Source organism: Toxorhynchites rutilus, chromosome 3 (assembly GCF_029784135.1).
Source record: "Toxorhynchites rutilus septentrionalis strain SRP chromosome 3, ASM2978413v1, whole genome shotgun sequence".
In the NCBI taxonomy this organism is placed as follows: domain Eukaryota; kingdom Metazoa; phylum Arthropoda; class Insecta; order Diptera; family Culicidae; genus Toxorhynchites; species Toxorhynchites rutilus.
The window spans coordinates 169,147,053-169,174,990 of NC_073746.1; the positions used below are offsets into that span (position 1 = coordinate 169,147,053).

General features: G+C 39.2%; 1 protein-coding gene and 1 long non-coding RNA gene across 3 annotated transcripts in view; one reads left to right on the forward strand and one right to left on the reverse strand.

Annotated features, from left to right (window-relative positions):
* Positions 1-27,938, reverse strand: part of LOC129779323 (gustatory and odorant receptor 22) — an 80,970-nt gene that overhangs the window by 6,843 nt on the left and 46,189 nt on the right. For both annotated transcript variants that reach the window (XM_055786738.1, XM_055786739.1), the window contains 2 exons: positions 23,578-23,733; positions 23,046-23,514 (listed from right to left, as the gene is read on the reverse strand). In XM_055786738.1, coding sequence (XP_055642713.1) covers positions 23,046-23,514; positions 23,578-23,733 — 625 coding nt within the window. The remainder of the gene's footprint in view (positions 1-23,045; positions 23,515-23,577; positions 23,734-27,938) is intronic.
* LOC129779342 (uncharacterized) lies at positions 629-27,479 on the forward strand. Its single transcript, XR_008743626.1, has 3 exons — positions 629-1,818; positions 27,050-27,186; positions 27,241-27,479. It is a non-coding gene; the product is annotated as an uncharacterized LOC129779342 (long non-coding RNA).

Sequence of the window (27,938 nt, forward strand, 5' to 3'; positions counted from 1 at the left end):
GTGATTTTTTTCAGATTTTTTTGAGTGTTGCGCGGTATCAAAAAATTTTTTTTTTATGTTTCCAAAGAGTGGTTAGGTAAGGGAGTAAAAAGTGCCCCCAAACCAAATCACTAGCTGTATGGCAAATATTGTAAAGGATATTAAATAAGAAATTTTGGCGGTTTATTTGAACCCCTATGTGGTTTGACGTAGGATCTATAGTGACAAACGTACTTTTTCGTTTATTTCACGCCATCCTCAATAGATCCGAGATAAAAATTTGAAAAAAATACTGAATGTGCATCTTACCACGGTGTATCAAGAAAAATTATCAAAAAAATAATTCATCAAAAATTTTAGTATTAAAAAAAAATTATGAAAATTTGAAAATTTTTTTTTGGGATTTAGAGATTCAATACTACTCTAATTCATATTTAAATGTGCTCTTACGGCTTTTCTAGATTGATAAATATCGTCAAGCTGTTTTTTTTTAAATATCTAATAATAAAAATAAAATAATAAAAAAGAAAAATACACAGTACAAAAAAATGTTATAGATTTTCTGGCATTTCGAAATTTTGAAAAAAAATATAACTTTGAGACCACAAATTCGATTTGTTTTTTTATTTTAATCTTTCAATTGAAAACCACGAATACAATAAAATAATCGATTTCAAAAAAATAAAAATAATAATGCAGACGATGAAGAAAATTATTTTGTGTCACACAATGCTCTTAAAAATTCAGGAAAAATTACGCCACATGTAGAAAAAAGACACATACGAACGCATTTAAATAAAAATTTGAGCAGGAGTGGGTCTCAAAGTTATATTTTTTTTTCAAAATTTCGAAATGCCAGAAAATCTATAACATTTTTTTGTACTGTGTATTTTTTTTCATTTTATTTTTAGTATTAGATATTTGAAAAAAAAACAGTTTGAAGATATTTATAAATCTAGAAAAGCCGTAAGAGTACATTTGAATATGAATTAGAGTAGTACTGAATCTCAAAATCCAAAAAAAAAAATTTTCAAAATTTTAATATTTTTTTAGTACAAAAATTTTTGATGAAATTTTTTTTGATAATTTTTCTTGATACACCATGGTAGGATGTACATTCAGTATTTTTTTCAAATTTTTATCTCAGATCTATTGAGGATGGCGTGAAATAAACGAAAAAGTACGTTTGTCACTATAGATCCTACGTCAAACCACATAGGGGTTCAAATAAACCGCCAAAATTTCTTATTTAATATCCTTTACAATATTTGCCATACAGCTAGTGATTTGGTTTGGGGGCACTTTTTACTCCCTTACCTAACCACTCTTTGGAAACATAAAAAAAAAATTTTTTGATACCGCGCAACACTGAAAAAAATCTGAAAAAAATCACACATATCTAGAAAAGCCGTAGAAACACATTAAAATATGAATTAGAGTAGTACTGAATCTCTAAATTCCAAAAAAAAAATTTTCAAGATTTCATTATTTTTTTTAGTACTAAAATTTTTGATGAAATTTTTTTTTGATAATTTTTTTTGATACATCGTAGTAAGATGCACATTCAGTATTTTTTTCAAATTTTTATCTCGGATCTTTTGAGGATGGCGTGAAATTAACGAAAAGTACGTTTTTCACTATAGATCCTACGTCAAACCAGATAGGGGTTCAAATAAACCGCCAAAATTTCTTATTTAATATCCTTTACAATATTTGCCATACGGCTAGTGATTTGGTTTGGGGGCACTTTTTACTTCCTTACCCGGCCAGGCCCTTTATCATCGACAGAGGAAGCGGTAGTAAATTTGTTGTCTCTCGATTGTGCGGTTTACCAATCAGGTGAGTATTTTCATTATGACGAATCTCATGCCAACTCGTTGGGAGGAGTTGGCAGCACCATCTCAGATAACAGTGAAACGTAGTGGGTTAAACACATTTTTCTCAAAAAAAAAGACGGGTGGGTAATGTCGGGGACATAACCGGAGTGACGTAGGACTATACAAAGGGGACAGCTTTTGTTAAATATATATTTTAAATATATTGTTTTATTTTCTTCACCTACGTGAATACCTACCTATCTACCTGAAAAATGGATTAGTTTACTGTTTACTCTTTATGAATATGTTGATGGTTCTGAAAAGAACCTTTGGTGTTGTGTTTTTGTTATCACTCGATATTCCCATCTTGTTCGGCTAAACCTTCCTGTTTGGCGATTTGTTGTCACTCGCCACAGCTTTCACAGTTGGAAAATTTCTTCCCATCCAGCTTGTGACATATTTTACAGTAAATTACATTCAATGGCACGTCGCATTACCACCACTCAGTGCCGGATTGGAGGTAATTTTAACCTGTAATTGAACATTTGCGATGACAGTGGTACAGTGTCGACTTTCAATGTGGGGTCATAATTTGGATCTCTATGTTTACAAAAATGTCCAACTAAATAAGTCGCATTACATGTCCGTCCAATTAGCTAAATGTCGAACTAATTGTAGATTACTGTACTTTAAATCTGGAAACAATTTAAGAATTGGTGAAAATTGAATAATCAGGAAAGTCCCCAACTATCAATAAGCTCAGAACAACTGCCAAATTCACATACTCATCAAATCCTGGCAAACAAATTATGAAAACATCAATTTGTGTTTTATTATTATTTTGGATAATGTTTTAGAAAGCATTGAACTTTATTTCCTAAACTCTTTTTTGGAAGGTTTAATGGCTCTGAAAAGCGCCTTGTTTTATGGAATGGTTCCAATTTAGAAAACTTAGTACTCGTGGTTTTGAAAAAAACCATTTCGAACGCCCTCGATGCCGCCTTGTTCTGGATTTGCCACCAAAGCAGTTTGTATAAACAAACTTTTTTCTTCTGCTACCTGATGCCGTTTTGCGATTGCGTTTGCCACTCGCCATTCGCTGCAACTGCCTGTTGTCTTGATGTCCACCGAACCGAATGTGTTATGTTCCGAATGCAGGTTTTCTTATCGTCGCGAGCAGCTTTGCCAGCTAACTCGATCACTCCGGCGGCCGAAACTATATAACGCCGGCTAGATGGACTGGTACACAAGTACTAACGCGCTCGACCTAGCTACCTTTTCCGGTGCAATTGGCGGATACACCTACGGGAAATTGCAGACCACCACGGTTCGAGCGGGATTTTGCCTTTCCCTTCTCTTTTCCTCCTTTGTTGAGTACACGATGCCGATGCCGTACAACCACACGGGTTTACGGTTTAAAGGAAAATAAGATATTTTTTTGGGGTCCGCGTGTTTTATACTCTAGCGGTACACACTCACAGGATAGAGACAAATCGGCAGACTCAGCCAAAGGGGCGGGTCCAACGAGACGAACGAATGAGCGTTAAAAGGGAGCGATGGCAAAAAAATACATTCATTACGATTTGTTCGCTCGTTGGATTCACATACAGACTAAAAAGGGTCCTTTTCAGGATCACAAAAAGTCTAAAGAGTTTATTGTTTTGTTATCACTCGATATCCCCATCTTGTTCGGCTAAACCTTCCTGTTTAGCGATTTGTTGTCACTCGCCACAGCTTTCACAGTTGGAAAATTTCTTCCCATCCAGCTTGTGACATATTTTACAGTAAATTACATTCAATGGCACGTCGCATTACCACCACTCAGTGCCGGATTGGAGGTAATTTTAACCTGTAATTGAACATTTGCGATGACAGTGGTACAGTGTCGACTTTCAATGTGGGGTCATAATTTGGATCTCTATGTTTACAAAAATGTCCAACTAAATAAGTCGCATTACATGTCCGTCCAATTAGCTAAATGTCGAACTAATTGTAGATTACTGTACTTTAAATCTGGAAACAATTTAAGAATTGGTGAAAATTGAATAATCAGGAAAGTCCCCAACTATCAATAAGCTCAGAACAACTGCCAAATTCACATACTCATCAAATCCTGGCAAACAAATTATGAAAACATCAATTTGTGTTTTATTATGATTTTGGATAATGTTTTAGAAAGCATTGAACTTTATTTCCTAAACTCTTTTTTGGAAGGTTTAATGGCTCTGAAAAGCGCCTTGTTTTATGGAATGGTTCCAATTTAGAAAACTTAGTACTCGTGGTTTTGAAAAAAACCATTTCGAACGCCCTCGATGCCGCCTTGTTCTGGATTTGCCACCAAAGCAGTTTGTATAAACAAACTTTTTTCTTCTGCTACCTGATGCCGTTTTGCGATTGCGTTTGCCACTCGCCATTCGCTGCAACTGCCTGTTGTCTTGATGTCCACCGAACCGAATGTGTTATGTTCCGAATGCAGGTTTTCTTATCGTCGCGAGCAGCTTTGCCAGCTAACTCGATCACTCCGGCGGCCGAAACTATATAACGCCGGCTAGATGGACTGGTACACAAGTACTAACGCGCTCGACCTAGCTACCTTTTCCGGTGCAATTGGCGGATACACCTACGGGAAATTGCAGACCACCACGGTTCGAGCGAGATTTTGCCTTTCCCTTCTCTTTTCCTCCTTTGTTGAGTACACGATGCCGATGCCGTACAACCACACGGGTTTACGGTTTAAAGGAAAATAAGATATTTTTTTGGGGTCCGCGTGTTTTATACTCTAGCGGTACACACTCACAGGATAGAGACAAATCGGCAGACTCAGCCAAAGGGGCGGGTCCAACGAGACGAACGAATGAGCGTTAAAAGGGAGCGATGGCAAAAAAATACATCATACTGATTTTAACCTCCGACCGAGAAGGTCGATTTTTCTTTCAGCAGCTCGGAGTTTTGGCGTTTCTGGACAGCGGACTGGGACGTTCCCCCTGGCGACTGTGGAAGGAGATTTGTTAGAATAAGTTTTAAGGTGACAGCAGAAGGAGAACGGGAAAAGGCAATAGCTCGCTTCGACCGTGGAGAGCGGGCGCTCACCGGCTTGCCGGAAAAAGCGCGCGCTTTTTCGGCGTCACCGACGCCACGCCCCCTTTTTCTTTCGGGCAGTGTTGCCAGTTATATTGTAGTGTAGTGAATATTTATTATTAAATAAAATCTAAAAAGAAAAACACGCATACAAGCAAGTGAAGTGACGGAAGCAATTAATATATTAAGTGTGATTTGCAATTTTCCGCACCCATTGGTGGCTTTTCAAAGTGCTTTACTAGAACAAAGTGTAATTTTCTGGGAACATACCCCTTAGTGAATATCTCCCAATAAGGAATTTTAGTGATTTCATATCCGTACCTGCTGACTATAACCTAGGTATAGTCAAGCAGAAGCATGGCTTCAAGTAGCTCCGGGCCTCCGGGAGGCCGGGCTACAAATTTCTATGAAGGCAGGCCCACCGAAGCCACCGCTCCACTATGGGCGGACCCCTCGAACGGTAATCTCCAGATACTGCTTCTGAGAGCCACAGGAGACAAGGTGCTTCCAACAAACCCCTTCACAGTCAGCAATACCATCAAGGCAGTTGTAAAAAAATTCAACAGCGCCAAACCACAGCGAGATGATAAAAAGAAACTCCAGTACATCTTGACAACCAGGGATGAGGATACAGTCGGTAAGTTACTTTCGATTACCAAACTGATTGATAATACTCCTGTAGAAGTGATCTTCCACCCAACTTTAAACCAACGCAAATGCGTTGTGACTTGCCGCGAAGTTATCGACCTTCCGGAATCCGAACTGGTGAAAGAACTCACCGCTCAAGGTGTGATCGGCGTCAAACGCATCACCAGAAAGGACAACAACATTGTTGTGCCAACGGCCACTTTAATATTGACCATTCGCGGAACTGTCGTTCCCAATTTTATTTACTTTGGGTTCATTCGAGCCGGGACTAGAAATTTTTATCCCAATCCCATGCAATGCTACAAGTGCTACAAATTTGGACATACGAACAAGCGATGCAAACGCGAAAATCCGCTTTGCAGAAACTGCGGCCATGAACATCCGGAACAACAAACAGACGCAAACAAAGTATGCGATGCTTCAGCTTTTTGTGTCAACTGCCAAGGGAACCACTCCTCTTCTAGTAGGAATTGTCCCGTATGGCAAACCGAAAATAAAATCACCAGAATAAGAATCGACAATGGAATCTCATACAAAGAGGCAAAGGAACAGCTGCAACTTCAAAACAATGCTCCAACATTCGCAAGTGTTCTGCAAGACAGACTTTCCAACTTGCAAAAGCCAGCACCCAGCTGCAACTGCAAATGTAACTGCGCCTCGGCCGCTTCGGCCACTTCTAGTCGCGAAAGCACCCCCCCAATTGACACTACATTCGATACAACCATGACAGATTCAACAACTGGTAGTTCATCAACTGAATCCGAAAGCGAATCAGTCATTTCTATGGACACGTCTGATGTTCCAAACAAAAACAAAAACAAAAGAAAAATAACTAAAGGATCATCCTCAGAGTCAGATCAAAAATCTGAAGATGAGACCCAAACAAACAAGGACAAGAAAAGAACTAAGAATGAACAAAGACAGACACCAACAACAAATAACAATACAACCCCAACAGAAAACAACAACAACAACAACAACAACAACACACATCAAACAAAAAACAACAATAACAACAACAGCAACGCACATTCAACAAAAAACAACACAAACACAACAAACACTCCAAAGACTTCTACTCCAAACAAAAACAACACCAATACCTCAAAGAAAGCTTCTCTTTCCAAGGGTAAAGGACCATCGAACTAATTCTCTTTGAATAGTTCAAACATACACACAATTAAGACTTAGGAATTAGAGTTAAAAACACCAACACATTCACTCCAACACAGAAATTCGGGATACAATGGAACATCAGAAGTATCCGACGAAATATTCTAGAACTGAAAATGCTTATTTCAAACTCTAATCCCACAGTCATAGCCCTTCAAGAAACTATGACTCCAAACAACTTCGATAAACACTTCATCTCAAAATATATCACATATTTCAAAGAGGGTCCCAACCCCTCAAAAAACGGAGTTGCAATCGCAATCAAAGATGGCACTCCACATGATCTTCTTCCCATTACCACTGATCTTCAGGCAGTGGTAGTGCGCATTAAACACCCCTTTCCAATCACCGTCGTTAGCATCTACATCACTAATGATTCCGATCCGAACACTCTACGCGGCCAACTGGACCATCTGTTCGCCCAACTTCCCGCCCCAATCATGCTTATGGGTGATTTCAACGCCCACTCATACGCCTGGGGAGGTGCATACCTCGATCGAAAAGGATCCATCATTGAGGATTTCATATCCGACCATTCTCTTCTCCTTCTTAACAACGGCCAACACACCAGAATCCATTATTCTGGTACTACTTCAGCCATCGATCTCACTATAGTATCAGACAAACTATCTTCAAAACTTTCTTGGAACATCCACGATGATACTTGCGGAAGCGATCATTTTCCAATCTTTACTTCCTTCGGCCAAACTTCTCCAGAGTTTTCAACAAGGCCAAGATGGAAATTTGAATACGCTGACTGGGCTGGCTATCAGTTTGACATTGAAAACCGCCTCTCCGCTAAACGAGATTGGACAGCCGAGGAATTCTCCAAAGTTGTCCTAGAAGTTGCAATGGTGCACATCCCCAGAACCAGTGGCATCCCTGGCAGGAAATGTGTCCCATGGTGGTCACCTGAGCTGAAGGCAGCGATCAAAGGTCGACGTAAGGCCCTACGCAAATTAAGAAAGGCCCATCCGGACAGCCCACTGAGACCCACTCTGCTTGCAGAGTTCCAAAGGGCTCGCAAAGAAGCTAAGACTGCTATCAACACAGCCAAGCACAACAGTTGGGTTAAATTCGTCAGCGAAATTAATCCCAACGCGTCAACAAAGGATTTATGGAGTAAGATTGGCAGGCTTCATGGAAAGAAAAGAAGCAAAGAATATAATCTTCTAATTAACGGTCAATACACCAATGACCGGAAAATCATCGCCGAGGCGTTTGGAGATTTCTTTGCTTCCGCCTCCTCCAATCAAAACTACGACCAAACCTTTCTAACCCACAAAACGGAATGCGAAAGAATTCCCATCGATTTTCATACCGATGTGGAATTTGACTTCAACAAAAACCTCTCCCTCAAAGAGCTCGATTGGGTACTGAACAAAGTCAAACAAGGATCCACAGGACCTGATGACATTAGCTACCCTATGCTTAAGAATCTACCCCATCTCGGGAAAAAAGCACTTCTGAAGCTCCTCAACAAAGTCTGGGACAGTGGAACCCTCCCCAGTTGCTGGAAAGAGGGTTTAATGATCTGTATCCCGAAACCAGACATGAACAACCATCTTCTTGACAATTTCCGCCCCATCACTCTCCTAAGTTGTGTTGGGAAAGTCTTGGAAAAAATGGTCAATCGACGCTTAACGACTTTTCTAGAGTCAAATAAGCTGATTGATCCCAGACAATTCGCCTTCCGTGCGGGAAAAGGTACAGAAGATTGCCTTGTAGCAATCGAAAAAATCCTAGACGACGCAACTGAAAAATTACACCACATTGATATTGTTTCCCTGGATTTATCCAAGGCCTTCGATCGGGCATGGAGGTACCCAGTGCTGAAAAGCCTTTTCGACTGGGGGATTCGTGGGAGATTAGGTCTCTTCGTTAAAAGTTTTCTAGAAAACCGGTCTTTCAAAACCGTTATTAACAACCACCAATCTTCTCTAAAAATCCCAGAAAACGGCTTCCCACAAGGCTCAGCACTTTCACCAACCCTCTTCAACATTGCCATGCAATCTCTATTCGAGATTATCCCGGACCATATAAAGGTCATAGTCTATGCAGATGACATCACTCTTATCTCTACGAGCTGCTTCGGCTTAATTCAGAGAAAGAGGCTTCAAAAAACCTTAGACTCCATCCAAAACTGGGCTCTAAAAACAGGTTTTAAAATTTCCCCGGAGAAATCCAAACACATACATATCGGAAAAGCTCTCAGAAGGAGAACCTATCTTCAGCTCAACAAAATCCCGATCCCTACAATGAGGACATTGAAAATACTAGGGGTTACTTTCGACAAGAAACTCAACTTCCTATCACATTCCCAAAAGACCAAAATAGCCACCAGAAAGAAATTGAACATCATCAAGTCTATCGCAGGCAACCTAGCCTCTGGTCATAGAAAGACGTTGCTAAATGTTGTAAATGTTTGGTTGGTCCCACAAATCCTTTACGGAATAGGCACCTTCAGCCGTGGAGGGGACAGGGTGTTAAACACCATTCAACCAATTTACAATAAAGCAATTCGGCTCGCAATTGGCGCTTTTCCCACCAGTCCTACTCTTGCTGTAATGGCAGAAAGTGGGCAACTTCCCTTCACCCACCTGGTAACAAAAGCCATCACGAATAAAGCCATCCGTCACTTGTCACTCCCCGAAAGCGACCACAATGTCCCATTAATACATAGAGCTAAAACATGGTTCAAAAATCTCACGAACAAAGATCTTCCCGATATATGTGAACGTTCATCTGCGACGGGAAGAAATTGGAACGTCAAACCGCCGAACATTAACCTTGAACTTCTCAAGACAGTTCGAGCGGGAGACCCTTCTCCAAAAGTCAAAGCCTGCTTCAATAACCTCGTTGCATCCAATTTTCAAATCAACCACCAGGTATACACAGATGGTTCAGTCAGTGCCGATGGAGTTGGATGTGGAGTCTTTGAGAGTAGATACACTGGTAGCTTTTCTCTTCCACCGCAATGCTCCATCTTCAGTGCGGAAGCTTTCGCCCTTTTAATAGCTACCCAAGAATGCACCCATGAGTTTCTTCCTACCACAATATTCTCAGACTCAGCTAGCTGTCTCCACGATCTTCTGAGTGGAAACAGCAAACACCCATGGATTAAGCAAACAGAAGAGGCTGCTTCAAATAAAAACATCTCCTTCTGCTGGGTTCCTGGTCACTCAGGAATCCGTGGAAACACAGCCGCCGACATACTGGCCGGCAAGGGCAGCAAAATAGATCCCCCAGACATGCCCTGTCCTCCATCTGACATTGTCCGCTGGGTAAAACAGCAAGTCCGTGAAAGCTGGGACATAGGCTGGATAAACAGCCGTCCCACTCATCTTCATAAAATTAAAAATTCCACTCTCCCTTGGGATGACCGCCTCAATAGTAGGGAAAGGCAAGTCCTTACCCGTCTTCGAATTGGGCACACTAACTTCACCCACTCACACTTGTTCTGCAGAGCCGAAAAACCCCAATGTGCTTGCAACGAAGCTCCGGTTTCCGTTAGCCATCTTTTACTTGAATGTCAACATACCAAAGATGCTCGAGTCCGACACAACATAGGTCAGAGTCTCCGAGATATCCTCAGTAGAGACGAGACCCAAGAAACCAATTTAATTGCGTTTCTGAAAGAAACCGACTTCTTTGGTAAAATCTAAACCGAAATACTAAATACCTTGGAAAGTGCTTATTAAAGTTCGCCACTTCACAGTCATGTATGCGTGTTTATGTGTGTATACACATGTATGTACGGGTCGGAAGGAAGGTATTCATACATGTATATACACGCATTCAATAATATTAAATAACAAATAATATAATATATACTTTCATACCCACATCTATCTTCTATCCATCACATTATACTTTAATCAACTTCCTATTCCTACAGCCACACTCACCAAGGAGAATAAATTCATTAAATAAACCTCTCCATTTTTCAGCTATACTATATGCCATTAAATTCAAAACCACTATATTTTATTATCTATTCAAACTGTATTTCATTTCATTTCACCCCACCCCACACCCACTCCTCCCCTCTTTCCTTCCCATACCACTCCCACCCCCTCCCACTCCACTAATCCCACCCAAATCCTTTCCACTCCTTTCCTTCCTATCCTCCTGAGGAGGGCCGTTTTGTTTTTTGGCTTTGGAACACGCCTTTCACTGGGTCACTTGTGCTTCGTTACTGCTTTGGTCCTCGGATCAGTAAATCTTTACTTTTCTTTACAGCATATATTAAATATCTTATGAAGCATAGGATCCCTTCCTACCTTCTTCTTTAACCGAGAGTCGAGTGGACAGATCTGATGAGTGATTTGTTTGGTTTCCCTTTCGCCAGTCCCCTCTGGGCTGGTTTTATTGTGGCTCTTCACTGGGCTAGAGGCGAATGAACTGCAAAGTTTAAAGCCTCTTAAAAACAAAGAAAGAAAGAAAGAAAAAATACATTCATTACGATTTGTTCGCTCGTTGGATTCACATACAGACTAAAAAGGGTCCTTTTCAGGATCACAAAAAGTCTAAAGAGTTTATTGTTTTGTTATCACTCGATATCCCCATCTTGTTCGGCTAAACCTTCCTGTTTAGCGATTTGTTGTCACTCGCCACAGCTTTCACAGTTGGAAAATTTCTTCCCATCCAGCTTGTGACATATTTTACAGTAAATTACATTCAATGGCACGTCGCATTACCACCACTCAGTGCCGGATTGGAGGTAATTTTAACCTGTAATTGAACATTTGCGATGACAGTGGTACAGTGTCGACTTTCAATGTGGGGTCATAATTTGGATCTCTATGTTTACAAAAATGTCCAACTAAATAAGTCGCATTACATGTCCGTCCAATTAGCTAAATGTCGAACTAATTGTAGATTACTGTACTTTCAATCTCGAAACAATTTAAGAATTGGTGAAAATTGAATAATCAGGAAAGTCCCCAACTATCAGCTTATTGCCAAATTCACATACTCATCAGATCCTGGCAAACAAATTATGAAAACATCAATTTGTGTTTTATTATTATTTTGGATAATGTTTTAGAAAGCATTGAACTTTATTTCCTAAACTCTTTTTTGGAAGGTTTAATGGCCCTGAAAAGCGCCTTGTTTTATGGAATGGTTCCAATTTAGAAAACTTAGTACTCGTGGTTTTGAAAAAAACCATTTCGAACGCCCTCGATGCCGCCTTGTTCTGGATTTGCCGCCAAAGCAGTTTGTATAAAGAACAAACTTTTTTCTTCTGTTACCTGATGCCGTTTTGCGATTGCGTTTGCCACTCGCCACTCGCTGCAACTGCCTGTTGTCTTGATGTTCACCGAACCGAATGTGTTCTGTTCCGAATGCAGGTTTTCTTATCGTCGCGAGCAGCTTTGCCAGCTAACTCGATCACTTCGGCGGCCGAAGCTATATAACGCCGGCTAGGTGGACTGGTACACTGGTACTAACGCGCTCGGCCTAGCTACCCTTGCGGGGAACTCCAGATCAACACGAGCGGGAACTCCAGATCAAGGTTCGAGCGGGATTTTGCCTTTCCCTTCACTTTTCCTCCTTTGCCATATCCAACCATGGCTGCTTGTGTTGGTTTGTTGATGTGAGGTGATGCGAAACGATGTGGTGTACGGTTCGGATGAGAATGATCGTTACGGCAGCGGAGAGGGGATTTTGAAGCTGACTGGCTGGCTCGAGAATTACGCATGTGTGAGACTGCGACCAATGTTTCCCTCATTTTTTTCTTTTTCCTTTCCAATCGTGCTTCATTCTATTTCGCTGCTGCTCTGGTTGCCCGTTTTGGTCGGTACGATTTGAGGAGCACAAAATGGACCAATCAAAAATGGGCACATAGTGTATTTGGACAATGGTTGATATTCCACAATTATTCAATTATTTATCTCAAGAAAAATGAAATGTTATTCGTTATGATAGATGCGTAGATATATTTCCTATCAATTGATGCAAAAACCTTTGCGATCTATTGAGAAATGCTCGAGTTATAAGCGTTCCAAATCTTGCATTTTTTCCTACTTGTTCAGTGCCTAGATTTCCATTTCACCCCCTATATCTTCCGGTTAGACGTAGTCCTACGTCAAAATTCTCATACTAAATTTATCAGACCTACACAATTTTAGTCAAAGAATGAAATGTAGGAAATTATTTATGTTCTCATTGCAAATTATGAAGCAAATTTTTGAAAAGAAAACAAAAAAAACTAAAATTTATACTTCTCGAAAACATGTTTTGACGTAGAACTACGTCTTTCATTAAGGGTGCCGTTTTTATGAAATAAAGTTAACGTTAATAACTATGTTTGCCGCGAACGGATTTTGGCGATTCACATACTAAACAAATCGGAAATTCCGTAAGATTTGTTTAATATGCTATACATTAGAATCCCCTGGTTTGTAAATGGTTAAAATTCATGAAAACTTGAGGCGTTTCCATTTTCCCATACATTTGTTCTGTCCATTTGTGTGCTTTCCCGAACAGATCTGTCAATAACGAGCAACTTATCGACGACCAACGGAGGGGAAATCGTAAAATTCAAAGTCCCCATGAACAAAGGAAAAGTAGAAGAATGAAGGGGAATATTTGCCTAGAGTATAAACAGTGGATCTCGCTGAGGCAAACTTTCATTCGGCATCGGACTGTTGAGCTTTCCAGTTCACTTTGCTTTCGCTGCGCTTCGATCTAAGATTGGACCCCACCAGTGGTAATCCAACTTGGATATCGTCGTTTGGTTTTGACGTAGGACTACGTCTTTCATTTCTATACCGGGGTGTAAAACCAAAGTTTCGAGAACGAAAGCGTTACGCTGGAGACCGAGATTTTGAGCGTTAATAGCTCTTAAACAACTGAACGAAATGGTATGATAAACACTTCATTTGAAAGATAAAATGTCTACGCGTCATATACTTGTTACTTTTTCATCCAAAAACTTGTTTCAATAGTCTTAAAATTGCTTTCAAAACAGGCTATTGAAATCACCAATCGGTATATAAGCGAGCGCCGCTCGTAAACCCACTCAGTTATGATTGAACAGCGATTGGAGCATGTTGTCGCTGTTGTTGTGAAGCTAATTTCGTTTATCATGAAAACGCTGATGAACGGTGTCACCAAGAGCCTGTTTGTGCACCTAAGGCCAAAAGGGAATCCATCAGGAGGAGAGTGATGCCACGGTTCCGCTTGAAACATCGGAGCAGCCGCCACACACACACACACACATACACGCGCGGAATTCTCGTTGCTATCATCGTTGCTGAAAAATAATCTGCCAGTTCCCCTGGGAATTGAAAAATACATTCATGCGAAAGAGTTTATTTTAATGTTTTCTATCCATATAACACTGCAACCAAATACATTTGGTTTTGTTATTTTCAATCAATCACAATTAACAGGAAAGCTTCTGAATATTTTTCCCCCATCAGTGGAAATTTTCGTATCCAATATTGGATGCATAACATGAAAAACGGAAAATGTTTCACATCGCGAAAATCAAGTCATTTTCGAGCGATTATTTGCTTTCTACTCATATAATGCTGCGACCAAATACATTTCGTTTTGGATTTTTTCAATCAAGTGCGATCAACGTAAGACCACGTCTTTTTAGAGCAATTTTTTAGAGGTGTAATGAATCTTTAGGAATTCCCGCTCTACGCGCACTGGCAAACAATGTTTACTCAACAATTTCTCAAACTAGAAATGGGTGTTGTGAGAAAGGATTAGCGAACGCGAAAACGACAAACGGGAGAAAGATACGTTTGGAGGTTGAAGGAAATTGGCAGAAAACTTCTTCATTCTATCATTCAAATAATGTGATGCATACCACATCGTTTTGCCAGAAAGAGATTATTAATGTTCAAAGGAGGAATTGAGTCCTCCGAGGAAATTACCCAGGGCAAATTAGAGTCGACTCTCGATTGCGGCATTCGTACACAAATAATTTTATAATGCAGTTTCACCAAAGTGATTTCTTCGGATATATTCACTACATCATGTCATGTATTTCATATTCTTCATTATGAAATCCATATCCATGGCACCTATCGGTAACGAATTATTATCGAAACCACGATTTTCGCTAAATGCTCCTTTCAGTTCGGCCTGTAAAAAACTTTTCTGTACTCTAATCCATCAAGTTTGGAGCCCTGAAAAGGGCCGTTGATTATATGCTAAGCTAATATAGCACGCTCTCCTCGGATACGATGGGCCAGCTGGATGTCCTTGGGCATGATGTGACGCGTTTTGCATGGATAGCACACAAATTGGTATCTTCGAATAAGCCTCCTGCAGCGTCATAGCCGCGGAACTTTGGAAGCGCAAGTCGGTTTTGAAGTCCTGAGCAATTCCACGATCCAAATGCTGCAAAGGTAGCTGCGGATCAGTAATTCGGTCGACTTATGATAGCGATGAATTTCACGCAAAGTTCCCGGTCGAAAGCGATGTGGCTTCTCCACCTATCCTGCTACTGGTGCGCTTATCCGAGCTGACTTCGTGTGCCTTACCACCGAATGACTAACGAGCTGTCTGCGAAAGACTAACGAGCTCGAGTCCTCACGGTGCGAGAGTAGAGTAAGAAATGAACGAAAGCAAAGGAAGCGTAATTTTATAAACCATGAAAGTATAGAATCTAAATCCCACCCTTATTATATTCGTGAGTATACAGTAAGCTTATATAATAAAGAGGGTGGGGTTTACATTCGATTCTTTTATGTTTTATAAAATGACACTTCCCTTGCTTTCGTTCATTTCTTACTCTACTCTCGCACCGTGAGGACTCGTTTCATCGGGACTAAGCAGACAGCTCGTTAGTCCTTCGGTGGTAAGGCACCACGAAAGCAGCTCGGATAAGCGCACCAGCCGCAGGAAGCGTGAAGAAGCCACATCGCTATCGACTGGGAACTTCGCATGAAATTCGTCGCTATCAGAAGTCGACCGAATTGCTGATCCGCAAGCTACCTTTGCAGCATTTGGTTCGTGGAATTGCTCAGGACTTCAAAACCGACTTGCGCTTCCAAAGTGTCGCGGTTATGACGCTGCAGGAGGCTTATTCGAAGATACCAATTTGTGTGCTATCCATGCAAAACGCGTCACATCATGCCCAAGGACATCCAGCTGGCCCATCGTATCCGAGGAGAGGGTGCTATATTAGCTTAGCATATAATCAACGGCCCTTTTCAGGGCTCCAAATTTGATGGATTAGAGTTCAGAAAAGTTTTTTACTGGCCGAACTTAAAGGAGCATTTAGCGAAAATCGTGGTGTCGATGATAATTCGATACCGATAGGTGCCATGGATATGGATTTCATAATGAAGAATATGAAATACATGACATGATGTAGTGAATATATCCCCATATCGAAGAAATCACTTTGATGAAACTGTTTACCGTTTGTCGTTTTTAAGTGTTGGGAAAGGGCATTATTTTTGCTGAGTAAATTCCAAAAAAAAATCCATTCCTTCTTTAAGCGTGATTCATTCTGCTTCGGAACAACGGAACAGTGATAATCATTTCATACAAAAGATAAAATGTCCAAGAGTTATATGATTGCTATTTATTGAGTCGGAAAATTGTTTCAATAGCTTAATGATAGCTTCGAAAACAGGTTATAAAATGACGCTTCCTTTGCTTTCGTTCATTTCTTACTCTACTCTCGCACCGTGACGACTCGTTTGTTTGGGACCAAGCAGATAGCAGGTTAGTCTTTCAGTGGTAAGGCACACGAAAGCAGCTCGGATAAGCGCACCAGCCGCAGGATAGGTGAAGAAGCCACATCGCTATCGAACGGGAACTTTGCGTGAAATTCATCGCTATCGGAAGTCGACCGAATTGCTGATCCGCAAGCTACCTTTGCAGCTTTTGGATCGTGGAATTGCTCAGGACTTCAAAACCGACTTGCGCTTCCAAAGTTCCGCGGTTATGACGCTGCAGGAGGCTTATTCGAAGATACAAATTTGTGTGCTATCCACGTAAAACGCGTCACATCATGACATTCAGCTGGCCTGTCGAATCCAAGGAGAGGGTGCTATATTAGCTTAGCATATAATCAACGGCCCTTTTCAGGGCTCCAAATTTGATGGATTAGAGTTCAGACAAGTTTTTTGCAGGCCAAACTGAAACGAGAATTTTCGTTTGGATGCCATACAGCATCGAGAAAATTCCGGAAAGATCTAATCGTTGCTGAAAAACAATCTGCCAGTTCCCTGGGAATTGAAGAATACATCCATGCGAAAGAGTTTATTTTAATGTTTTCTAATTATATGCGAACACAGCGACCAAATACATTTGATTTCGTAATTTTTCAATCAAGTGTAATTAGCTGGAAAGCTTCTGAAGATTATTCTTTCCCATCAGTAGGATATTTTCGTATCCAATAATGGATGCATAACATGAAAAACGGAAAATGTTTCGTATCGCCAAAATTATATAATTTTCAATCGATTATTGCTCAGTCGCCGAAATTTTCATACTCAGAGAGTTCATTCTCCTCTAGTTTGCCTTCCAAATTGCCATCGTAAATCACACCTTCTCTCGATTCAATCACGCACGAAAAGCATACTGAAATGATATTCTGGTGGTGAAACCCATTCATTTTTCGTGAGGCGTCGTGTACAAATTACGTAACGCGATAAGGGGGGAGGGGTTAGATGTTGCGTTACTTTCTGTTTATTAGAGATAGGAAATTGCGTTACGAAATGGGGGGAGGTTCAAAATCCGGATTTTTGCGTTACGTAATTTGTGCACGACGCCTGAGGACATCGACAAGACAACATCGTTACTGAACGAGCTGAACGGCGAGGGATCGAGGTATTTATTACCTGGCTTGACCTGACCTGAAATGCAATCAGTTTGTTTTAACTGTGAGGGAGCGCAGAAAAGCCGATCGATCAGTAGGAGAAGAGAAGGTGACCAAGAGAGTATCAGCATCGAAATACGGTTCCTCGGGAAGACATAGAAGCAGCCGCCACACACACACACACATACACGCGCGCAACTCTTTTCGTTTGCTGGTTATCGAGAGGAAACCTGGAAAGAAATGATCGTTGCTGAAAAATAATCTGCCAGTTCCCCTTGGAATTGAAAATTACATTCAAGCGAGTTTATTTTAATGTTTTCTATCCATATAATACTGCGACCACATACATTTGGTTTTGTGATTTGTCAATCAAGTGCAGTTAACAGGAAAGCTTCTGAAGATTATTCTTCAGAACAAGGTTTTTTGTATCCAATATTGGATGCATAAAACCTTGAGTCTTCAAAGTTACACTCTCGTGTTTGAAGTCACCCAAATATTTATTCATTCATTCATTCAGGATGGATTTAGATTCAACTTTAAACAAATGATCTCTAAATCAACGATAGTCCTACGTCACCCTTGCGGTTATACCATAGATATAACCCACTTCCTGTTTTTCTGTTCGTTTTTCGCGTTATTCTAACTAAGCAGTTTCTAAAATTTCACAGCATTATAGAATAATATCCGAAGGTATAAATAAGCGTCAACAATGCGGTCGTATCTTGGACACAACCTCCTATAATTTTTTATTTCTTTAAATTCATGAAAAAATAGATATGAATAGCCCATACAATTTCCAACAAGTCACCGGTACATCGAAATATGGGCACTTTTACAGGGAAAAAGTTTTTTGAACAACTATTTTTTCATGTTTTTCTTTGAAAAATTACTATTAATGTTAATTTCGTAACAATTTTATGTATACGTTATCGCGATTTACATGCTCTGCTACCTTTTTTTCTATTTATAAACATGTCAAACGCGAGAATTTACACACAAAAATGTTAAGAGTATAATATTAATATTTTTTCAGGAGTTTCCATATAAAAATGTCAAAAACCATCAAAGATAAAAGTTCACGTCTTCTACTAAAGTTCATATTTCTAAAGAGATTTCATAGGATCTAGAACTTTGTGGAATACACTTTATCGCTTTCTTGACTACAAACAAAATTAGTTGTATTTTTTCCAAAGGAAACATGAAAAAGTTGTAAGAAATACATTTTCCCTGTAAAAGTGCCCATCTTCCGATGCACAGACGAATTGTTGGAAGTTTAAGGTCTATTCTTATATTTTTTTGAGAATTCAAAAAAACATTTTTGAGAAAAATGAGTTTTAATTTTTAAAACATTTTTTCTTAAGCGAAATTTTATTTTAATTTTTTTTTGTATTTTTCAATAAAACACAATTTCCTACATTTCATCCTTTGACCAAAATATTGTAGGTATTATATTTTTTGAGTTATAATTTATTATTATTTATTATTGTAAAAAATCATGAAACATTTTTTTGACCCTTTTCAAAAAGAAGTCTAATTTTTTTTTAATATTTCAAGTATGCAAAGCTGCTTAAAAGACCCTTGAAAGAGGTGTTTACACTCACAACGTTTCACTGACATCTGAGATGGTGTTAACGGCCAGTCGAGCTGGCATGAAATTCGTTTTAAATTAATTCGAAATTAATTCAAAAACTACAATAAATTGATCACATAGGTTCTGTTTTAGGTTTATCCAGTCTTTTGTCATCGTCACTGGAAATACCAATACCCCTGATAAACGATGTGAATGAGCAAGGCTCTCAGTTAGATGAGTTACAAACGGACGATATTGAGAACGTAAAGAACAACAGAAATCATAAAAGACAAAACAAACACAAGCGTGAAATTCTCGACAATACAGACAACCGCCTAAATATGTTAGTTGAGCAAACAAATTACCTCAAGCGAATGATTGCAAACTCCGAAGAATGTGCTCGTTATGCAAAAGGAAGACGTTCAAGCTCAAAGAACAACAGGCCAAGGAATGTCAGGCGTACAAGTTGCGAAAGGAGAAGCAGAGGCAGGAGGAGTTGCAATATAAAATACAGCTGTTGGAATATAAAAAGAAGAAGTTATGTCTACTCGAACAACAAGCAGGGAAGAATGAAGACTAAATAAATATTATAATACATTTTCTAACCTGCAATTCTTTAATTAGTACTTTCACTCAGTTGTGAATCAGGGAAATGAAACAGTATATGAAGCTCCTTTGAAATAAAGTATGTTAATCTGAAATTTTCTGGAAGTTTGACGGATTTGTGATTCATTGAGATTTTGTTTTGTTGAAGTGATTTTTATATCAATATATAAATATTAATTTTCACAAAACTATTATAATGTTAAGTAATGGAGCTCAAAATTTGTTGTCGAATGTTGATTTCATCATTTGGTGCAGTTTCAATCATTTCAGTATTTTCTATCGGCAACCAGTCTTCGTCATTTGTCGGTACATTGAACTGCAGCCTAAGATTGTGTAGAGCACAACACTCGTTCACAATCCGTGTTGCCTTCTCTGGTTTGTAGTGCAGTTGGCGAGCGCCTAAAGTGCATCGAAATACATTTTTCATGACTCCGATGGTTCTCTCAACAATCATCCTTGTTTTTGAATGTATTTCATTGAATTTGGTGTGTTGAAAATTTGGTGCACTGATAGAAGTGCGAAACGGTGTAATCAAATAGGGCTTCAAGGGGTATCCAGCATCTCCTGTAATTAGACCTTTTTTTGTACAACCATGCACATTGTTTGAAAATGCTTACCTTAAAGCCACGTGTTTCTTTCGCCATTTTCGTGCTTCTCATTTAGTATACAATCTAATGGACTTTTATTCCAAATAAAGGAATCATGGTTAGAACCAGGGTTATTGGCGTCTACGTAGCGGATTCTTTGTACAGACCTATATAAAATAAAGAAGCAAATAATAGAGATCTTAACAATATATCAGAGAAATACATACCAACATGACGTTCAAACTGTGAAATCCTTTTCTATTGTAATATAAATGCTGAACATTAGCACAAGGCGAAATAATCCGAATATGGGTACCGTCAACACACCCAATTACTCCTGGGAATCCTGTTCTCTCATAAAAGCCATATTTAATCGCGTTTTTTTCCTCTTCATCCAGAGGAAATTGTATGGCAGTTGGATAAACTTCCGTTTCCAAAATGGAAATTATGGATGCTAAAGCCTTTGACAGTGTAGGTTGCGCCATTCCCGCGAACAAATCATTTGCTACGTCTCTTTGGTAACTGCCTTCAGCGAAGAATCTCAACGCTGCTGATAGTTTAATTATTGGCAGCACCGATGAAGATCCAACAACCACTGATTTACTCTCAACTATATTCAGTAGATATTTAAAAAGATCTTTTGAGACTCGAAAATAATTTACAAACCTGAAATCAGACCCAAATTAAAAATTGAATTGTGTTCAATTTGAATAAAAACTTACGTATCATGTGGTATCTCGAGAGGATTACATTTGTCTCTCAGTTTCCGTCTTTCCAGGCGCATAATTGTAGTCTGCATATACGAACCTTCGTCATCATCCTCGTCATCAGTCCACCAAAACTCAAAAGAACTCATAGCAATTGATACTAACTCTAGTTTCAATTCAAATTCCACTTTTTTAGAAGCAAACCCAATTCAAAACAAGGCACTATCAGTAGAGATGCCAGATTTGAAGACATGACTTCATTTTTGAGGAGTTTGGCTTACTGTGAAGGTATTTCCATCATGATTTTTTTAAATTTACCTGGCATCCCTGGTGCACTAACAACACAAAAATCCGAATTCACCGATTTGACAACCAGTCGAATGAACGCCTCGTCTCTTACGATTCATCCAGTCACTTATTAAGAAATGAACCTCTCACTTGAAGTGAGTAAACTTTTGGAATCGGGTGAAATGAATCCCGTGATGGTGAAGTGACAACTGTCGTTCCGTATCACCCGATGCGCAGAATAGACCAAAAAATGTTGTGACAAGAGTTAAATGTCTGCAAATTCGTGAACATATGTGCGAATGTGGCATCTCTGGTTAGACTTGGCAACCAACAGAATGAACGCCTTGTCACTTGCTGCTCATCCTCTCACATACATAAAATGAACCTCTCACGGCATCCGATACGACTGTAGGAATAGAGTGAGGAGAGTTGCGTGATGGTGATGTGACAATTGTCATCTCACCTCACACGCCGCGTAGAATCAGGCCGAATGTTTTTGGCGCTTGGTTCTTTTGTATTTGTATTTTTCTTTTGTACATGTGAATTTAAGCGGGAAAAAGAAAGATCATTAGAGAAGTGATTTTCATACTGTTTGGTCGGCCATTCGCGGGTGAGAAAAAATTTGATTTCTTTGCCCCCAAGTGTGAGGCAGGCCACAAAAGTGGCCATTTGTAGGCTTTGGTGGTCTAGTGGCGGACAGTGGACCGCAGTTTGCTGGCGGAGTACTTTTTACCGGTGAAGGACTCGAAGGCCGAGCGGTTGGCAGTTGCGGAGCTCCTCGAGCATTGAAGCTCTCCTTCCCCAGGATAGCGGCGGACAGCGGGATCGAGCGACGAAGCTCTCACAGGACGCGGTCTTGATTCGGAAGATGACAGGTGAGCGCGGCATGAGTGCGTGTGTGTGTGCACAAAATTAAACAAGGGTAGACCCTAATTCATTACAACTTGTCCAAAAAAGTTACTCCTAAACTCACGTTGGTGTCTCAGACCGAAAGTAATAAAAAAATGACAAACGTTCCATTCGTAGCAACACATGCGATACGCTAAACAATAACGAACGACGAATGACGAAGCAAGCGAGAATCGCAAAGTGGTAGTTTTGATGTTTTCTGAGAAATGAATGAATTATTGGTTTCTCGGTCTGTGAGACCAGTGCGCGAGTATAGGTGTGTTATTGACGCTGTAAACCAGGGGTTTTCAAAATGGTCGATGTCGACCCCTTGGGGTCCACTTTGGTTTTCTGGGGGTCGAGTATAATATTTTAGTAGGAAATATTATTGTTACACTTTGTATTAAGAACTATTAATTACACTTGATATTTATTTAATTTTATGTCTATTTATTGATGAGAGAATGATTTTAAGAAAGATCAAATTTTTAAATTGGGAAGTATTTTGTATGAATACGGTAACATAGAAGTTTTAAAGAAATTTGGCTATAGGGGTCGAAGGTATCACTTCATTCTCGAAAAGGGGTCTTTTGTCCAATATAGTTTGAAAATCCTTGCTGTAAGCAAACTAAATGTGACAGATCGCACTCGAAATTGACATTAAGACAGTAGTATCTAATACTGAAAAGTGTTCAGTAAGAAGGTTCAGATTCACAAATTCCGGGTATATATTTGACGAAATGTAGATGACTAAATATTGTGAAAACAATATCAGTTGTCTGTTTTAGTTGCTACAAATTCTGCCATTCTTACAACCACGAAATCTGTTTTTTTTAAGAGTTCAAAGCTTTTAAACGTCTCAGCCGTTGATGGATCTATAGAGGGGCTATTATATGATTTCCTTACCATAAGCTGCAGAATCCGTTCAACATCGCTAGAATGTGATAGTAAGCGAATGTATGGGTAAACTTGAAATCCGGTTGCAAGTAATACTGGGACATGATAATCGCTATGCCAAGCGTCCAGGACACCACACACAGGGCCCAAGTGATCGGATACAGCTTGGGGAACGTAATCGGTTTGCCCGTTACTACCAGATACTTGTACTGATAATCGGTCCACATGTTTTTGAACTTGGCCACTTCAGAACCATTACGCCAAGATGCCACCGGCAAGAGAAAGTGCGGTAACAAGATACTCATAAAAATAATGTTGTAGATCACCTCGTCGAAGCGTTTGTCACTGTTGGTGATGAACCTGTTGATGCGCTCTTTGGCTACTATCACAACTACGACGGTTTCGCAAGCGTAAATGAAGTAAGCCCACAGGAAAGCCTTCGAGCACCAGGTAAAGGTGGTTCTGGGCATGTTGACTCCTTCAGATTAGAACGAAGTATAACAATGTTAGAAATGTAGATTTGGTCGAGTGTTTGATTTACCTTTAGGACTTCTCATAATCGGCATGACGCCCATAATTTGGAACAGCACCAGGAGACTTTTGGTTGTATGATAAAATGAGTCATGCTCGTCTAGTAAGTTCACATCAGCTTGGACCTTAAGTTTAGGCACATAAAGATGAGTGGGAGAAGCATCATCTGGAAGGTTATTGGTTATGGTTATTGTAGAGAAAAATTGCACCAAATAAAAACGAAGAAAAATGTGTACAGAGCGGACTCGATTATATACAGTCTCCAATTTTGATTTTATTGTATATATTCGATTTAAAAAATTCTTTTTAATTATTTTATATACATATTTTTTTTTATTTCTTGAATATAAAAGAAAACATATTTTTTTATTAATCCCCTTAAGGTCAGAAAGCACCTTTCTCACATTGAAAAAAATACATATATCCGGAATCTTTCAAGAGGTGATAGAGAATCATATTTGACGGAGAAAATACTTCTACGCATCTGTACAAATTTCAACAATTGCAGAGTTTTTTTTTTGTTTCAGGCTCTGTTGGTCTTTAGAATTTTAGTGGTTTAGAGTTGTGAAATTTCGTATTTTTTAGAATTGTAAACTCTATGCACTTTTGAATGGACTTTTCGGATTTTCAAATTTTTGAAGTTTATAATTTTAGAATTTCAAAATTTTTGAATTTTGTAATTTTTGAATCTTAGAACTATGGAATTTTAGGATTCACGTGTTACAAAAAAAACATTTCGGCCGTACGGAAATTCACTTTCAATGTATTCCTAGCATAGTAAAACATCTTTCATGTGAGCAAATTCTAAAACATCTGGTTAACTTTCTCTCGAGAACCTCCCGAACAACTTTCAAAGTTTAATCAGGATCAATTCTACAAAGATTTGTAAAGAAACAATAAAACTAAAAACCCAATTAAAAAACAGGAAGTGGGTTATATCTATGGTATAACCGCAAGGGTGACGTAGGACTATCGTTGATTTAGAGATCATTTGTTTGAAGTTGAATCTAAATTCATTCTGAAGGAATGAATATTTGGGGGACTTCGAAAACGAGAGCGTTACGTTGGAGGCACAAGGTTTTATGCATCCAATATTGGATACGGAAATATCCTACTGATGGGGAAGAATAATCTTCAGAAGCTATCCTGTTAATTGCGATTGATTGAAAATCACAAAACCAAATGTATTTGGTCACAGTGTTACATGGATAGAAAACATTCAAATAAACTTTTTCACATGAATGTAATTTTAAATTCCCAGAGGAAATGGCAGATTATTTTCAGTAACGATTAGATATTTCCACATTTTCCTCGATACTGGAAGCTGGTTAATGCTAACTCGATAACCATCTGTTAATAGCACTTGATTGAGACATATTTGGTCACAGTGTTACATGGATAGAAAACATTCAAATAAACTCTTTCACATGAATGTATTTTTAAATTCCCAGAGGAACTGGCAGATTATTTTCCGGATCTTTCTCGATGCTGAATGGCATCCAAACGGAAAGAATTCCGTGCGTGTATGTGTGTATGTAGCGGCTACTTCGATGGTCACCTTCTCTTCTCCTGAAGGATCGGCTTCTCTGGTCTCCCTCACTGTTTCAAACAAACTGATTGCGTTTCAGGGCAGATCTCGATCCTTCGCCGTCGAGCACCCTCAGCAACGATGTTGTCTTGTCGATGTCCTCACGAAAAATGAATGCATCTCACCTAGTGATCCCCGATAATCGTTCGATTAATCGATTAATCGAATACTTCCTACAGAAATCGATTATTAATCGAACGAATACTGCACAACCAATAATCGAAGCGAACGAATAATTTACGTCGATTAATCGATTCAAACCCAGAGAGAAAAAAACGTACGGCTGCTTCAGTTTTATCATGAAAATCAATCATTATCTTTGACGCTTCCCTAAGTTCGTAAACGAAGCTCAATGCCGTCAACGCGAATTGAGCTTCGTTTACGACTTTATGGGAGCGTAAAAGATAATAATTGATTTTCAGGCGGAATGAACACTTTTTAGATTCCATATGGCTTTCTAGCAAATGAGAAATATTAGTCTAATTAATTATTTCTCTCAGTGTGACGATTAATCGATTAATCGATTATTTGGGGCGATTAATCGTATCGAATAATAAACTACTGAAAACTATTTGATTAGCTGATGAACGATTAATTTCAAAATTCGGGGATCACTAATCTCACCACCAGAATATCGCTTAAGTATGCTTTTTGTGTGTGATTGAATCGAGAGAAGGCGTGGTTTACGATGGCAATTTGGAAGGCAAACTAGAGGGGAATGAACTCTCTGAGCTCGGAACTTTCGGCGACTAAGCAATAATCGATTGCGGGCGCATACAATATTGGATACGGAAATATCCAACTGATGGGGAAGAATAATCTTCAGAAGCTATCCTGTTAATTGCGATTGCTTGAAAAATCACAAAACCAAATGTATTTGGTCACAGTGTTACATGGATAGAAAACATTCAAATAAACTCTTTCGCATGAATGTAATTTTAAAATCCCAGAGGAACTGGCAGATTATTTTCAGTAACGATTAGATATTTCCACATTTTCCTCGATACTGGAAGCCCACCAGTGGTTAATGCTAACTCGATAACCATCTATTAATAGCACTTGATTGAAACATATTTGGTCACAGTGTTACATGGATAGAAAACATTCAAATAAACTCTTTCACATGAATGTATTCTTAAATTCCCAGAGGAACTGGCAGATTATTTTCCAGATCTTTCTCGATGTTGAATGGCATCCAAACGGAAAGAATTCCGCGCGTGTATGTGTGTGTGTGTGTGTGTGTGTAGCGGCTGCTTCGAGATCTTCCCGGGGAACCGTTTGTGGCATCACTCTCCTCCTGATGGATTCCCTTCTGGCCTAAGGTGCACAAACAGGCTCTTGGTGACACCGTTCATCCGCGCTTTCATGATAAATGAAGAGCTTCACCACAACAGCGACAACATGCACCAATCGCTGTTCAATTTGAACTGAGTGGATTTCCGAGCGGCGCTCGCTTATATACCGATTGGTGATTTCAATAACCTGTTTTGAAAGCAATTTTAAGACTATTGAAACAAGTTTTAGGATCAGAAAGTAACAAGTATAGAACGCGTAGACATTTTATCTTTCGAATGAAGTGTTTATCATACCATTTCGTTCAGTTGTTTAGGAACTATTAACGCTCAAAATCTCGGTCTCCGGCGTAACGCTTTCGTTTTCGAAACTTTGATTTTACACCCCGGTATAGAAATGAAAGACGTAGTCCTACGTCAAAAAAAATAATTGAATTTGTATGCGATTTCCCAAATTTCTACAAAATCGACAAAATAAAAAAAAAGTTGCATCAATAAGCTAGAGGCTGTTTTTTACTTTGGATACGGTCTAAGCAGGCCCTTTTTTATGGAATATTCGCAGTCATGAATTAACAATTTTAATAAGAGATGATTATTTTCAGTGTCAGACTTGAAAATGCAGCGAACTACGATGAATTCGAACATCTCGACTGGATTGAGGTGTCCAATAGTCTCTTGGGCCGACAAGGAAGCTGGAGGTTGTTCGGTCAGCAGCGGGAAAGATGTTCTTCCGCGAAAGGTAGGAACATTATTTTCCGGGTATATGACAGTTTTAACAAATCCTTTTTTCCAGTCTGTTCGAGGAGGAAATGAGACAGAATCGACGAAAAGTTTTAAAACTGCGTAAAAGTCAACGCGGCGGCAGCACTGGAGGTATGATTTGAATCAAGGCTCCTCTATATACATATACCAGGTGAAACAATCATATGAAATGCCCTTTATACATTCATATAAGCGCCTTGATTAGAATCTGTACCGTGGCTTGTGGCGGACGACATTCCGATGCAATTGGATAACAGTTGCCATCTCGAGGGTGATAAAATTATTAAATTAATAAAATTAAATAAAAATTGTTCATTTATATACTTTTAATAAACAAAATTTGTCTGAATCATATAAAATATTTTAGTTGAAATAAATTAGTTTCATTCGTACATCATCTGTATTACGTATTAATGAAATAAAATGATTTTTCAAACATCAATAAAAATCTATGAGTTTTGTTTTATCAGGAAGTCGAATCACGAGCTTAAACTTTCGGGGTTAAATATTCACCAAACAACGACGCGTATACTTCTAGTAAGCTACTATTTCTCGTAGTCCAAAAAATCTACAATCCAATCTTTATTGCGATATAACACATGTATAAGAAACCTTCCAACTATGGCTACTGGTGACCGGCTAATAGTGACTCTAACGATTGAAGCAAAAGTAAAAAGTGATCGAGGAAAAGGAACTGCCTAAAAACTGACCAATTGCGCAACACTAGTG